The sequence below is a fragment of the Bos grunniens genome, chromosome 3, assembly GCF_055505025.1.
Source record: "Bos grunniens cultivar Pamir isolate PY7600 chromosome 3, Bosgru_T2T1.0, whole genome shotgun sequence".
Lineage (NCBI taxonomy): Eukaryota > Metazoa > Chordata > Mammalia > Artiodactyla > Bovidae > Bos > Bos grunniens.
The window spans coordinates 54,915,972-54,933,171 of record NC_141167.1 but is presented as its reverse complement, the minus strand read 5'-3'; the positions used below and the strand labels follow the sequence as shown (position 1 = coordinate 54,933,171).

Genomic DNA, 17,200 nt, shown 5'->3' with positions numbered 1-17,200 from the left:
GAGCTGGGGAAAAAAACTGCCCAAAGATATTAAATGCGTGACCATAGGTACAAATATTGAATTCAAGATTAAGTTGCAAAAAATTCATAATACTTTGAATACTGCCATAAATATAGGTTGTTTTATATTCTCAAAACTTATTTTAAAATACATTTTACGATGGACAGGGAGGCCTGGCGTGCTGCGATTCATGGGGTCGCAAAGAGTCGGACACGACTGAGCGACTGATCTGATCTGACACTAAAATTTTATTTTTATTTCCTTGAGGATATTATTACAACTTTCATGTACTTTTATTTATATTAACTAGGCCTTTAAAACAATGAGACAAGAGACATGATATATCACTCTTGACTTATTTACAATGTATTTTGAATAGTCTGCGTAAAGTGACAGGCTATGCAAAGTAACTTAGGTATTTATCTTTGCATTTATACAGATACACATTGCAGGTTATTGCAACAAGTATCAGTACTCCTCACACAAAAATGGCCACCAAGATCTTACTATTCTAAACAGCTCTTGATTTCATCAACCCTCTTCCATTCACATTCTGATTGCCTGGGTTCAGTCCTAATTGTTTTTAATTGAAATATAATTGACATATACTATTAGTTTCAGGTATACAACATAATGATTTTATATGTGTATATACTGTAAAAAAAAAAATCACCACAGTAAGTCTAGTTACCCATCACTACACATAGTTTTCTCTTCCTTGTGATGAGAACTTTTAAGATCTAGTCTCTTAGCAACTTTCAAATATATAATATAGTATTATCAACAATAATCACCAAGCTGTGAGTCCACTCTCAGGACTTACTTATAACTGAAGGTTTGTACATTTTGACCCCTTTCATCCATGTCACCCAGCCCGCCTGCCCAACTCCCTGCCTCTGGCAACAACCAATCTGCTCTGTTTCTACACAAGGTGTGGTTTGTTTTGTTTGGAATGGGAGAGGGGGAGATAATAAAACTGAGGTCATCCAATATTTGTCTTTCTCTGACATATTACACTATTGTTCAAGTCCATCCACATCCTACAAATGGCAGGATTTCCTTCTTTTGACTGAATAATACTCCCTCGTCTTTTCTTATGTGCAGAGATTTCCTAATGGGTCTCCGCACCTGTAATCTTCACCCTCGCAAATCTACCCTGTTCAGCATTCCATCCCTAGAACCAAGGGATTTTTCTAAAACACAAAACCGACTTGCTGCTCCCCTTGCAATCTTTAAATAGCCACCCGCCCCAACCCTTAGCATTATTTACAGACCCTTCACGCCCTGACCCAGGCCTCTATCTCCAGTCTCAACACCTCCCACCAGATACTTTCAGCAGCCACACTCCAGCCTCATAGACATTTACAAGGTTCCCATATCCATTATCATTTCATGCCCAGAACACTCTTCTCTCCATCTGTAACTAACTCAACTATTTCTTATGGAGGCAACTCTCCCAATTTCCCCCTTTACTGATTCCTAACTATAGCTCATCAGCTAGCCCCTTCCTTGTGACATTACAAAACAATCTGGTTTTTAACAGTTTATTTTCATGCCCCTTCCCTTTAAAGGAAAAACAAGGTCTTTAATCACCTTTGTGTTACCAGCCCCTGGACTGTGCCTGTCTCAACAAACACACACCAAGTAACTCATGCAAGTGGAGTATTGTTCAGTTTTCAGAATTTGTGCTAGGTGATGAGCTGCATGGTTTCAAATCTTTACTGTTTGAAATTAAATCATAGGTATTAAATTTGTATCAAATTTAATATTAGTGCCAAACTAGTTTTTTCCCCCCCTTTATTATGAGCTATTTTAATTGCCCTATTTCAAGAAACAGGCTATGCAAATAGGAAGAGAGATTTAGAGTTTATCTTGGAATGAATCTTTCCCACCTCCTCAGGCAGATCTTCAGTTATTCTTTTTCATTCCAGCACCTGATACACAACTGCTGCTCATAAATAAACAGATATATGTGATCCACGTTAACTGTTAGAAGATAGCCTCCCTCCTGAAGTGACATGGAGTTTTTCCTGCCGACTCCAGTTTCTATGCAAGCAGTTTGAAGGTCGGTGCTTTTCCCCTCCCAGCCTCCACTGCAGAGCACAGCTGGGACCCCCAGCTCCTTCCCCCCTCTTACAGATTCCTTTCTTCCACCTAGGTGTGTTCACTTGTTCAATGAACACTTACTGGCCTTCAGCAGTATGCCAGGCAGCAGGCTGAGCACTGAAAAAGTAAAGACTCTGAAACGACCAGGAGTTACTGCCCTGGGTTTTTTCACAAACCTCATCATCTCTCACTTTCAAAATGCTTCTGGCCCTCCCGGCCCTCTCCGCTGTCACCAGCCTCCATTTCAATCTACTCATTCACCCAGGAACAAGACACCCAACTCGGAATCTTCCTCTGGAGTCCCCAAAACTGACAACATCCTAGGTGACTCCAACGTTCAAGATGACAACCTTGGCCTCATGGTTCCTTAAGTATCTGCTCCAACAAACCACACCCATGACTGACCCTGACAACGTCCCCCACAAGCTCTGGATCCTACAATAACAGCCTCCTTACCATTCATCTGTCTCACTCTTTTGTTCTTCAAGCAGCTGGACGCCCTAGGACAGTACATATACACAGACACGTCCCTCCCACCTCAGGCAGGCAGTCTAGAGCTCAGAAGCCTGCTGTCCTGCCTCCCCCACAGGAGGGCTTCATCACTGCTGTCTTCCTGTGGTGAGCAGGCCTGCCATTTGCCACTTTGAATCCTCACCACTGCTGCCCTCTTCTTCTGCTTTCCTTCCCTCCATTCATCTCTTCTCCTGGTGTTTTTCACTTAAATACTGACCTTTTCATAGACAGCCAATCAGCAAAACCCTTCCTCCCATCAAGCATAAATGAATCACTCACTAATTCATTAAATTCAAAGATCTGAGCTCCTCTGAAGTGTCAGGCATTGTTCTAGGTGCTGGAGATATGGCAGTGATCAGGACAGATGAGAACAAGACAAGGAACAAAAAGGAAACAAAGATCCAATGAGGCCCAACAGGTTCAGCGCCTTAGAGAAAATAAAGGGTAAGGAAGACTGGGCAGAGGGCAGGTGGCAGGAACTGCTATTATATTATGCTCAGAGGTTAGACAGGGTGGGACAAAGACAGAAATTCAGCCAGACATACCACCTCATACAGAGGTCCTGAGATAGGGATGCATTTAGAGTGTTTGTGGACAGTAAAGAGACTCAAGCGGCTGAAGCAGGGGGAGGCAAGAGGAGAGAGAGATGAGATCAGAGTAGAAACACACAGTCAAATCATGCTGGTCCTTCTGAGGATGTTAGCTTGTTACTCTGAGGGAACCCCCTAGAGGATTTCCAACAGATTGTTACAGAAAAGTAACAATCTCATTTGTATTTTCAAAGGATAACCCTAGTTGCTGTGTGGGTAAAGAGGGTAAGAAGGCAAGGGAGAGAGAAAGCAGGAAGCATGAACTAGTGACCATAATAGTTGAGATGAGCTGTTGCTGCCTTGGGTCAGAGTCGGGGGCCAGAGGTGGGGAGAAGTTGGTCGCTCTGGTCTGCTGTGGAGGTGGAGCCACCAGGATTTGCTGATGGAAGGGGTGTGGGACATGAAAGAGGAGACCAGATGATTATCAAATGCTTTGCCTGAGGAGACTGGTTTTCATGAACATCATCTTTCACTATCAAAATCTCAAATCTGTTTACTCCTACAGGTGGCTCAGTGACTTTTTCTTAGATCTCAGAGAGCTTTGGCTGATTTAAGTTTTTAGGCAGTCCAGATGTCTGTATACTCTAGAAAAAACTGACTGCAGGTAGCTGAGGACTGCTGTATCACAATCTCTCCTCACGCACTTAGTTTCTGTATTTCCTTCTCAAATGCCTTCAATAACACTCATATTGTCTAAGCAGACAATGAATTAAAGACCATGCCTTAATTAGAATACAAAGCCTTTTACTTAATCTTGTGATTTTACCTTTATTTTCAGCTCTGACAAACATGAATGTTCATGCATTTCCAAGCCGAATAAGGATTAAGTGAACCTAACATACCACTTCCTCCACGGTGGCAGGACCTTTCGATCTCAGACGAAGTGTCTCCCTTCCGGTACCAATCTTTCCTGTTGATGACTTTCCAGCTTTTGACCTGGGCTCCATATCTATAAAAATACAATGGATAGGGAAAGGTACACATATTAAGAATTTCAAATGATGGCTATAAAAGCTAATGGAGTTTCCACCATAAATTTTTGTACAGTTATTGTAAAATTTTATAAAATCTATGCCTGATAGAATTTCCCAAAATAAATTCACCTGTCATCCATTTTTCTCATGCAAGAGTCTCTCAAATGATAGAGAGGTATGGGAGGTCTGACTACAAAAAAGAAAAGGGAATATGTGAAATGTGCTGATGGGAAAGACTGGAAGTTACAAGGAACAAAAATTAAAACAGTTGGTTTTATTCTAAGAGTAAAGAAGTCTATGTGGCATGAAGGCAGAGGTTGGTGTGCAGCTGGACTTCATCAAGGTTATGAAGAAGGGAAAGAGTCATGTCTTAATAGAAGACAGGGATGGAGGCACCATTATTTGAGGACCTACCTTCTGATTGACACTTTAAATACAAAATCCCATTTAATTCTCACACTAACCTAAGAGGCAAGTTAGAGCCATCACTTTACAGAAAAGGAAATTGAACTCAGAGATTGGAAGTGAAGTTTTAGTCATTCAGTTATGTCTGACTCTTTTTAACACCCTGGACTGCAGCCCGCCAGGCTCTTCTGTCCATGGAATTCTGTAGGCAAGAATACTGGAGTGGGCTGCCACTTCCTTCTCCTGAGGATCTTCCCACCCAGGGATCAAACCTGGGTCTCACATTGCAGGCAGATTCTTTACCATCTGAGCCACTAGGGAAACAATTGGAGCTGGGATTCAAATCCAGGTCTTGTGACCCCAAAGTCTGTATGCTTTCCTCCACAACACTTCACCACCACACCTCTCGGAAGCACAAGGAATACATTCAGAGGTGGATGGATGAGATAGGCAGGCTCCTCAGGAGGCTAGGAGCAGGTTCCCAGGAAGGAAGTCCTTTCAGAAGGCAGGAGAGAACAGGGAGCATGATGGAGCAAGAGTTCACGATGGTGCTGCTCCTTTCTATGTGTGTGTTTTATTTTGGTTGTGTTTTTCCAACATACCAAGAGTCATCCTTCAATATCAGACAGTAACATAAATGAGTGAAAGGGTAGAATGGAAATGGAGGATGACTCCCAAGAGGACCCTATCTAGGCCACTCCAGAGACTGCCTGCCCTGTCAGAAAGTAAACACTGCGTAGACAGATCTCCTGTTTGTTTGCAAAGAAAATGAATACTGTTTTGTGCCAGAGTTTTAACTTTTAGCAATTAAATCAAACTTTAAAACAACACAATGACAAAAATAAAAGATTTGTGGATCAGGTTCCAATCACAGGCCACCAGTTTTGAACTCCTGCAGGTATCCCCCCAGTCCTCTTGACTGAGGACTCTGGAGCAGCAGTTTGAGGCAAGGATGGAGGTGGGGGTGGGAAGACACAGCAACCAGCCCGGGAGATAACTGAGCTCCAATGCAGAGTTGCAGAGCAGCCTGTGGTGTGTGAGCGGGTAGTGAGATCTGTACAGAGCACTGAAGGACATCAGGTGGTCTGCATGAATGCATCCTTCCTTATAATCAAGGGTAATTTTCATCTTTAGCAAGCCCTGTTTCACTATTGGGGATCTACTCCAAGGTGGGTAGGATTTTACATGTTAATTTTAGCATGTATTTGAGGACAGAGTCACCAAAACACATAAGTTTTCCTCTGAGAGTGAAATTATTAAAAATACTAATTGAGGGACTTCCTTAGTGGTTCAGTGGTTAAGACTTCACCTTACAATGCAGGGGTGTGGGTTCCATCCCTGGTTGGGGAGTTAAGATCTCACATGCCTTGTGGCCAAAAAGCCAATGCATAAACAGAAGCAATATTGTAGCAAATTCAATAAAGACTTCAAAAATGGTCCATATTTAAAAAAAAAAAAATTTTTTTAATGATCCTGTGACACCCAGGACAGTTCCCTTAACCCCAAACCTCTAAATGATAGCTGACAGAGCTCATGCTGATCATGATGGCCTGACAGATGCTCGTGAGACTAGAGCTGTATCGGCAAGTTTACAGCATCTGCCTTGGCAGCCACACTGTGTCCCATCGGAGGGAAGAAAATTAACAGGAGGAAAATGCTCACTCAGCACAGAGTTTCCAACAGAATACCCAAAGAAGAAGGTGAGGTCAGTCCCCAGCACTGACCAGGATTTCACACTGACCAGGCTGGAGTCATGTACAGAGGTGTATGGCTGTCAAGACAGTCTCAACCTGAATGATACTAACCTCCAAGATAAACGACCTTACACACATCCACCAAGATTTCACCAGGCAACCTACTCCATATAATGTGTCTTCCTGTGGAAGTGTGCTGAAGGGTGGGAAATGCTCACTTAACGCCTGTGTTTGGTCTACCACTACATACACATTTCTGATTGCAAAGTAATACACAGGCGTTCTGACTTATCAACAAGTCTTTTGTAAATTTGGTAAGCATGCATAACCCTAGAGAATTGCCCAAGTCTTAATACACTGGAGAAATTAAAGATTTCTGGGATGTATGAAGCTAAGGACCCAGGCCCTGGAATGCTGGAGGGACTGTCATCCAGGCTTGAGAAGTCAGCCAGCCTCCCTATGTCTCTATGTACCTGGCTCTCACCTGAAACACCAGTAGCTAAAAGAGAAAATGTGATGTAGAGTGGAAGATTGTTTTCTAATAGGTTTTATTTTTTAAAGTCATGGTCTTTCCAGTAGTCATGTATGGATATGAGAGTTGGACTATAAAGAACGTAGAGTGCCACAGAATTGATGCCTTCAAACAGTGGTGCTGGAGAAGACTCTTGAGAGTCCCTTGGACTGCGAGGAGATCAAACCAGTCAATCTTAAGGGAAATCAACCCTGAATACTCATTGGAAGGACTGATGCTGAAGCTGAACCTCTAATACTTTGGCCACCAGATGTGAAGAGTCAACTCATTGGAAAAGACCCTGATGCTGGGAAAGATTGAGGGCAGAAGGAGAAGAGGGTGACAGAGGATAAGATAGTTGAATGGCATCGCTAACTCGGTGGATGTGAACTCGTGCAAACACCAGGAGATGGTGAGGGACAGGAAGGCCTGGCGTGCTGCAGTCCATGGGGTCGCAAAGAGTCAGACATGGCTTGGTGACTGAACAACAACAACTTTTTAAAGCAGCTTTAAGTGCACAATAAATTGAGAAGACAGAGCTCTCCCATACACATCTTGCCCCAACATATGCATCACCTCCCCCATGATCAACACTCCCCACCACAGTGGTACATTTGTTACAATCAATGAAACTACACAGGCACACCACATCACCTCAAGTTCAGTTTACATCATGGTTCACTCTTGGTGCTGCACATCCCGTGGGTTTGGAAGAATGAATAATGACATGTCTTTATCATGACAGTATCATGCAAAGTAGTTTCATTGCCCTAAAAATTCTCTGTGCACTGCCTGTTCACCCCATTTTTTTTTTTTTTTAATCACTATGTTTGTCAAGTCATCTTCGGCTCCAAAGTGTTATCTCAAAGCCAACCACTTGGTGGCACCAAAACAAAAGCTGAAATTTTAGGTCTGGCTTAGCCTCCCAAAAGGCAGTTTTTATGGCTGAAGAAACAGAAGCCATGTTCCTCTACCATCCTGATTCAGGGAAGTAAATCAACCGGTTTATACATAAAACCAGGCAGGATGGTCCTGTTAGCCTGCAGGGGAAAGAAAAGTTTTGTTTTTTTTTAATGTTTGTAAATATTGTTAATCTGGCTTACTTGTAGGGTGCTGGCCCGTCTAAGCTTCTCAAACCAACCAGGCTGAGCCCTAAATCCACCATTTCACTCCTCATGAATGGATATGCATACGGCCTCTCTTGGGGATGAGGATGGGAGGAATGCAGTTCACACAGGAGACACTGGTAATCAGTCTGCAGCTCCAAGGATCCACTAGATTCCGGGCTCCCCCCTGCCCCACCCCATGTCACCCAGAGCACAGGACACTCACAGCTCAAGGGTGCACAGCAGGCTCCCACAGCTGAGATGATGTCACCAGGAAGCAGTCGTCTCCCAAACCCTTTTGTGGCAATTATATCTATTACTCTAATTATTTAATTTAAAACTATATGAACTGATGAAAGAAGTGTGAAACAGAAGAGTTATTATTACTAGGAAAACCAGGGTAACTGCTTTGGAAAGATTCCATAAAGGCGAGTTGGGGGGAAGAAAAAAAAAAGTGTGGGCAAGATGACACTAGGAGATTAGGAAAATATCTTTAAACATCCAGCATTTCACATATCTGGGTTTTAGATATGAAACAGAACCCATAGATGTGCATTACCATTCTGATTACTAAAGAAAGACTTAATGGAACTCCAATTTGTGTCCTCTCAGAGTTTTTACATCTGAAGAGTAGGGAAAGAATGAAGATTTATGTTTTAAATAAAATGCTTATATCTACTTGTCATTTTTTATGATACCATTTTAACTGGCATTGTCAGTAAACAGCCCGGCCCCTGCTACATCCTGACATTCAGGGAGAGATGGGGGAACAGAGGAGGTGGGGAGATGTCTGTCTCTGGTCCCACCCTGAACCCCAGGACAAGAGGAGGGCTGACATCAGCCAAGGCCCTGTCTTCAGGCGGAGAACAAGTAAACCAAGTTGTGTGGGTTAGCTCCCCCACCCACACAGGGTGTGTGTGGGGCGGTGGGGCATTCTCCTGCTTTTGCACAGAACAACCTCTTGTTCTGTTCCCTTGAGGGCCTGAATTGGCCTGGAGTACAACTCAGAGTAGGCTCAGAGCCCTGATGTCCATAAGAGGAGGGTACGTACAGACACAGTTGTATCCAACAAGAGATGGACTTAATAATCAGAGACTCTGAGTTAAAACACAGCTACTCATTTACAAATTCTGTGAAGTTAGGAATAAATCCTCATCTGCAGGGATTCCCTCGTAGCTCAGTCAGTATGGAATCTGCCTGCTATGCAGGAGACCTGGGTTCAATTTCTGGGTCAGAAAGATCCCCAAAAAAGGGAATGGCTACCCACTCTAGTTTTCTTGCCTGGGAAATCTCATGGACAGAGGAGCCTGGCAGGCTATAGTCTATGGGTTCAGTAGAGTCAGACACGACTTAGCAACTAAACCACCACACCTCATCTGCGTGTGCACTGAGAACACCAGCTAGATAGAATGCTGTCTAACGCGTTCAGACGGCTGCCGGGTGAAAGGTGCCATGCCCAGTGGTCCGACTCACACACAGGGGCGGCTGCTGAGGCACTGGCTTCTGCTGACACATCCACCCTGGAAAGAGAGCCATCTGCTCTTCCCACACCCTCTCCCACAAAACCACTTGCATTGCTTTTCTCGGGATGAGAAACATGCTTAAGTCTCTCTTTGAATGTTCAGAAAGCTATCACTTCAAATACAAAGGTCTCCTTTTCATTCTATCTCCTGTAGAACTGTGATTTTTTTTCCCTTCCATTTACAGAAGGGTACAAACAAAAGATGACCCACTACCATACTCAGATTCTCCAAAGTGGCCCAGTTGAATTTAAGCCAAGCCCCTCAGGGGAGCACTGAGCAGTGGGGGCCCTCCAGTGTCCATCTCACTGGAGCCCCCAATCCCCACTCAAAACGTCTCTTGTTAGAGTTACATGACACCATGTGATCAAGTGAGCAGACACATCAACACCCCATCCTGGAACAGGAAATATACAGCCTCCTCCTCTAACCACCTGTGTAGGTGAACTAAGCTACTTCACCAGATTCACTAATTCATTTCTATAATTTCCAGCTCTGGAGTTACACAGCAACAAAACGGCAGCCAGATGGCAACTCAGGACTTGCAGGACTTTGCAAGTTGTATATGCCAATGACCTTCAGCATTGCAGGCCCAGAAAGGCTTTTTTCCAGTGTTCCCAGAGCTGACCTGAGTCTTAGGGACTGATTCACATTAACCAGACTCACAAGAACAGATGTCATCACATCACTGTATTAATCATAGGGTCCAAGTGGGCTCCCGTACTTCCCTCTCATGAGCCAGAAACTTCCTGGGCAAAATGTATAAGCAAAGACCCAGCCATGAAGGTCCAAGACAGCAAGGCTAAGGGAAGAAAGAGAAGGCAGTGTGCCCCAGACCCTGGGTTCCAAGACTCCAAAAGCAAACGATGGACAGGATGTTTTAGAGTCCCTCCCAACTGCACGGCTCTCAGTTTATCAGGCCTCTACCCTTCTTGGGAATAAATCACTTGAAATTTTTTTACCACTGGGTACCTAAGAAGCTTAGTGAGCATGGCTGACACTGGGGAAAAGGACATGAGCACAAAGGATAATTCTTATGGGCCAATGCTGTCAACAGGTAGCTCAGTGGCACACGGTCCACAGGCATGTTTGCGGAGTGGGCAGTGTTTTCAGACTTTTTAAATTAATTGCCAACTTTTAAAAGTTGGGTGATTTCTCATCAAAAATCAAATGTTAAGTTTCTCTTGGAGGCTGGCACATGCCTACAAAACAATAATAATTAGAGTTGACAACTTTACTTTGGAGTCTGCAGCTCTCTGCCCTCCTTTTCAGACACTTGGGCTTCCCTGGTGGCTCAGCTGGTAAAGAAACCACCTGCAATGTGGGAGACCTAGGTTCAACCCATGGGTTGGCAAGATCCCCTGGAGAAGGGAAAGGGTACCCACTCCAGTATTCTGGCCTGGGGAATTCCATGGGCTCTATAGTCCATGGGATCGCAAAGAGTTGGACACAACTGAGCAACTTTCAATTTCAATTTTAAATTTCATCAAGATATAGAGTTTCTCACTACATATGATTATGAAGCATTACTTGCCATTTCTTATACTAGTGCCTGTCTTAGAGCACACTTTTATTTCAAAGAAATAAATATATACACACACACACACACATATATATATATATACTATAATTCATCTAGGGACAATAACGTGGATCATCTGGGGAGGACAATTTAAAGGTAATGTTGGGACTTCTCAGGCAGTCTAGTGGTTAAGACTTCACCTTCCAATGAAGAGGATATGGAATCAATATCCACCATTGGTAAGAGCCCACATGCCTTGCAGCCAAAAAAAAAAAAAAAACAGAAGGAGGACTTCCCTGGTGGTCCAACGGTTAAGAATCTGCCTGCCAGTGCAAGGGATACAGGTTCAAGCCCTGGTCTGGGAAGACTCCACTGCTGCAGAGCAACTAAGCCAGTGAGCCACAACTACTGAGACCCGCGTGCCTGGAGCCAGTGCTTCACCACAGAGAAGCCACCACAGCGAGAAGAGCAAACACCACAGCTAGAGAGTAGCCACCCCGAGCCACAGCGAAGACCTGATGCAACCAAAAATAAATAAACACAATTTTAAAGTACAATTTATTTTTAAAAAAAAAGAAGCAATATTGTAACAGATTCAATAAAGACTTTAAAAAAGAGTCCACATCAAAAAAAAATCTTTAAAAAATAAAATAAAGGTGATTGTTTTAAAAAACTGATCATTTAATAAGTCCCAGGTACTAGAAATTCTCCCAGCCGGTTGCTCCCAGCATCAGGGATGGGCCACACAAATGGAATCTAATTGATCCTCTCTGTCACAGTGATGGTTTCAGAGGTGGACACGTGAACAAAGGTCAGCGAGAAAAAAATCCAAGGACTTTTGCTAGAAATTCTGAGACAAGGACACTCTCCTTTTCTGTTCTGTGTGAATAAGGAAGCACATGGTCCCAGCCGTTGCTGACCATCATCTTGGGCCACCTTAAGATGACCTATAGATGATGAAGCTGATGCTTCAGGCAGCAGAACAGAAAGGAAGGACAATAAATGGGGTCCTGATCACATTGTATGTGCCCTTACATAGAGCTTTGTTGATGGATCACTCATGGATGGTTGATTTAAAAGATTCCCTTTTCTGCATTAGCCAGTTTGGTAAGGTTTTCTACTGTCTCCAACTGAAAGATACCTCACAGATACAGAATTGTGTCTGAGCAATGAAGCTTCTAAAAAGACCTTCCAGGACTTCCCTGGTGGTCCAATGGCTAAGAATCTGCACTCCCAATGCAGGCGGCCTAGGTTCAATCCCTGGTTAAGGAACTGGACCCTGTATGCAACAAGTAAAACCCAGCACAGCAAGATAAATAAAATTTTTTAAAAAATAAAAAGAACTTCCAATGCCTGAACTGATACAAACAGCACTGTCCATAAACAGCTCCTGTGCTCCCCTCTAGACCTTCACCCCCACCACGCACACACTCTCTCTCTCTCTCTGAATAGCTGACATAATATCTAGCTTTGCCCCAGAATTTAAAAATTTTAACTGTCCATTCCCTTTTTCTATGTGTCCTTCCTCTCCTCAACATTCCTCATATGTCTTTAGCAATGGGGTTGTTTTTGTTTTGATTCAGCTGGTAGGGTGCTGGCACAGATAAGAAGGAAAAGGAGATAAGTGGATGCCACATACACAAGGCAGCTATTGGATCAAAGGGCTGGCAACACGTGACCCAACCCTCCCCACCCCACCGTCCCACAAAAAAAGGCTAAAGAAAGTGACTTAACTGCTCCTTTGATGAGACTTAACAGTGTATGACAAGTGTCAGAAGGGAAATACTATGCCAAAAATCATCTTGTTCTTTTAGATAAGGTGTCATCTAAGAAAAACTCAACCCTATTTTTCACAACTCCCTGAAATTACAGAATGCAACTCTGGGATAATTTTAATCCAGAGGAGACTGTGTTACAAAAAAAAAATTATAAACCTCTAGACTCTAATATTAATACAAAGAATTTTAAAGGATGGCTAAAGTATTTTCATCCTTCTATACTTATTTTATCCATAGGATGATTTTATGGGAATTCAAAAACTGTTCACTTTTATTAGTGGTTTATTACACATATTTTTCCTCCAGCTTTTAAAAAGTTTAGTAGTTGCAAAAACAATCCCACCAATTTAAAAAGTCGATACAGTGTAATCCACCACATTTCTAACATAGAACCACTTAAGATAATACTAAAGTAAACTTTCTAAAAAGAGTATATAATTAAAAACTATAAAGCCTCTAAAAGCAAAATGATTCTATTTCTCTACTTCCTAGACTAGGAATCCTTGTCTTTTTTTTTTTTAAATAACTGTTTTCTGGTTATAAAAGTTAATAGTTTATATTTAAAATGTGAAATATACAAGAAACCTAAAGAAAAAAGTCAGGCTTTCCAGATGGCACTCAGTCAGTTCAGTCACTCAGTCGTGTCTGACTCTTTGCGATCCCATGAATCGCAGAACGCCAGGCCTCCCTGTCCATCACCAACTCCCGGAGTTCACTCAAACTCACGTCCATCGAGTCGGTGATGCCATCCAGCCATCTCATCCTCTGTCGTCCCCTTCTCCTCCTGCCCCCAATCCCTCCCAGAATCAGAGTCTTTTCCAATGAGTCAACTCTCCACATGAGGTGGCCAAAGTACTGGAGTTTCAGCTTTAGCATCATTCCTTCCAAAGAACACCCAGGACTGATCTCCTTTAGAATGGACTGGCTGGATCTCCTTGCAGTCCGAGGGACTCTCAAGAGTCTTCTCCAACACCACAGTTCAAAAGCATCAATTCTTCGGCGCTCAGCTTTCTTCACAGTCCAACTCTCACATCCATACATGACCACTGGAAAAACCATAGCCTTGACTAGACGGACCTTTGTTGGCAAAGTAATGTCTCTGCTTTTCAATATGCTATCTAGGTTGGTCATAACTTTCCTTCCAAGGAGTAAGCGTCTTTTAATTTCATGGCCGCAATCACCACCTGCAGTTTGGTAAAGAATCTGCCTGCCAATGCAGGAGATCGAGATATGGGTTTGATCCCTGGATTGGGATGATTCCCTGGAGTAGGAAGTGGCAACCTACTGCAGTATCCTTCCCTGGAGAATCCCATGGACAGAGGAGCCTAGGAGGCTACAGTCCATGGGGCCGCAAAGAGTCACACGCAACTGAGCATGTACAAACAAGTCATTTAAAACCCACCGCCAGAGATAACTGTTAACACATATATATATATATATATATATATATATATATATATATATACACACACACACACACATACTGCAAGTCATTTTTCTTCTATATTTAAATATAGTTTAAAAAAGGATATTACTGTACATTGTTTTGTAATTGCCTTTTCATTTAATCTATCAAACATTTTACTATACATTAAGACAACTGTTTATCTGCTTAACTTTTTCTGAAGACACACTCTGACAATTTTGAGTGTAATTTGTCAGATCCATTTCTTACAATTATATGACAACTCCCATTATACAAATACTGTTATTAATAGAATGTGCATTATTAGAAAAAGAGCAATTTTACCAATGTGACATTACCTTTACACTGTTACACCATATTAAGGAAGACATATCACATATTAGCATCAGTTTTGACCCCTTTGTCTATTGCTATTTTAATTACTAAGCCTACAAACAGCCAAGAACTATTATCTACCTTCTATTTGTGGTTGTCATTAATTCCAAAGGCTCCTTAAATGTTGTAGTTCTAAGAAATCAATCACTGTTTAGGGTAAGTGAACTGGTTAATACAGATGACAGAGTTTTTCCTATAATAGAATATAATAATTTTACTTTTCATGGGTTAAAAACACGAATACTTAATAAGTTTTCCTTAATGAGAGTTTATAGCTAGAATAGAAAAGACTGAATATTTAGCCTGGGTCTTTATCCAAGGCGGGGCTTCCCTTGTGGCTCAGCTGGTAAAGAATCGACCTGCAATGCGGGAGACCTGGGTTCAATCCCTGGGTTGGGAAGATCCCCTGGAGAAGGGAAAAGCTCCCACTCCAGTATTCTTGCCTGGAGAATTTGGGAAGATCCCCTGGAGAAGGGAAAAGCTACCCACTCCAATATTTTTGCCTGGAGAATTCCATGGACTGTATAGTCCATAGGGTCACAAAGAGTTGGACACAACTGAGTGACTTTCACTTTATCCAGCTGAGTCTTTACATGGAAAACACATTTATCAGTTACACCCAGCATTCATCTAACACATCCGCCACACCCCACGAAAGAGAACTTGGCTCCTCATTTATCTTCTCCCGGAGTATCTTTGTGGTAAATGCCAAACCCAGGTCTATCTAGATATAAGAAGGGCAGAATAAACTCTGGGACATAAAGAGATGATTAAGTGGCATGTTCCAGCCCCCAAATTTGACCTTAAATCTTTGCCAAAAAAAATACATGAGAGCATCACTGTCACATAAAATGCAATGTATCTAAAATTAAACTTCTCTCCCTTTCTCCCAAACCATTACTACATCCAACTGCCCCATTTCCAAATACCACTTTTATCACAGGCTCTGATAATAGAAACCTGGGGTCACATTTGTTTCTTCCAAACCCTTGTCTCCTCCCTCTTTTAGCTAAAGAGCATAATCCCACCTCCAACCCCCATTTGTGCCTCTGTAATATTATTCAGCCAAATTCCCACTGCTGCCTCCAATCCCAGGCCCTATTATTTCCTCCTGGACTGCTGCAGCAGCCTCTGACATGGCATCTCCTCTAATCAAATACAGCCAACATTCCTCTTCCAGGCTTAATTCCCCAAAGGATTTCATTACTTCATTCTTTGGTTCTAATATCTCAATGATTCCCTGTTATCCTCTCCAACAAGCTCAGGTTCCCCACCTAGTTTCCAGAGATCTTCTTAACATGGCTTAGAGCTGCTTTTGCAGCCTGATTTGCTGTAGTCCCTCCAAGACTAGGCTGTTTTCCACAGGAAGCCCTCCTTCCTTGTCTGTACTTTCCCTGCCATCTTATAAGGCCAAGTTCAACTGTAATCTTTTTCAACAATCTTCCTCACCTACTAATATCTTTACCCTTTCTTCATCATTCAGTTGCTAAGGCATGTCCAGCTCTTTGCTCTGAGAGCTCTTAGTTTATGTAGTTTGGTTCAGTTGCTTAGTCATGTCCAACTCTTTGTGATCCCATGGACTGCAGCACTCTAGGCTTCCCCATGTTTCACTATTTCTCGGAGTTTGCTCAAACTCATGCCCGTTGAGTTGATGGTACCATCCAACCATCTTATCCTCTGTTGCCCTCTTTCCTTTTGCCTTCAGTCTTTACCAGCATAAGGGTCTTTTCTAATGAGTGGGCTTTTTGCATCAGGTGGCCAAAATATTGGAGCTTCAGCACCAGTCATTCCAATGAATATTCAGGGTTGATTTTCTTTAGGATTGACTGATTTGATCTCCTTGCAGTCCAAGGGACTCAAGAGTCTTCTCCAGCACCACAGTTTGAAAGCATCCATTCTTCAGTGTCAGTCTTCTTTGTGGTCCGACTCACATCCGTACACGGCTACTGGAAAAACCATAGCTTTGAGTATACAGACCAACTTAAATCTCTGCAGTGGATTTAAATTTTTGCTCCACAATTCTGGAGAAAAGAATATCAGATGGAATCTGACTAGGAGCCCCTCACTTTACAACCTTGGTGAGAAATTGAGTCTTGGTTTTGCTTTGGAGTCTTCCCCTCTCAGGATCCAAAAGACTGATGCGGTGCTCAGTGCAACACAGATGCTACCCTGAATCTCAATGTCCAAGTCAATACACCCATGCCCAGGGCACAGAGACGCTTTAACCTCAGATTGCAAGGAGACAGCTCTTACAGCTCTGAGTTCCCTTTGCAACTCTATCAGGGGTCCTATCACCTCTCATGGGGAGTTCCATGGGAATGAGATGCTGGTAATTTTGGATTACTTGCAGGAGAAGATGAGCACATGTCCTTCTACTCTGCCATCTTGGAGTTTCACACGATAGCAAAGTAATGCTCAAAACTCTCCAAGACAGGCTTCAACAGTATGTGAACTATGAACTTCCAGATGTTCAAGCTGGATTTTGAAAAGGCAGAGGAACCAGAGATCAAATTGCCAACATCCGTTGGATCATCAAAAAAGCAAGACAGTTCCAGAAAAACATCTACTTCTGCTTTATTGATTATGCCAAAGCCTTTGACTGTGTGGATCACAACAAACTGTGGGAAATTCTTAAACAGATGGGAATACCAGACCACCTTACCTGCCTCCGGAGAAATCT

The 17,200-nt window shown here is 42.7% G+C and overlaps 1 protein-coding gene across 14 annotated transcripts in view; it reads right to left on the bottom strand.

The window, feature by feature from the left end:
* Positions 1-17,200, bottom strand: part of GIPC2 (GIPC PDZ domain containing family member 2) — a 99,978-nt gene that overhangs the window by 29,960 nt on the left and 52,818 nt on the right. For 13 of the 14 annotated variants that reach the window (XR_015160328.1, XR_015160327.1, XM_086390739.1 and 10 more), the window contains one exon: positions 4,052-4,158. Coding sequence is in view for 12 of the 14 variants with exons in the window: in XM_086390739.1 (XP_086246865.1) it covers positions 4,052-4,158 (107 nt within the window). In the remaining 2 variants the exon portion in view is untranslated. Of the gene's footprint in view, positions 1-4,051; positions 4,159-7,350; positions 7,834-17,200 lie in introns of those variants that run through there. The other variant, XM_086390750.1, reaches the window with a different exon arrangement.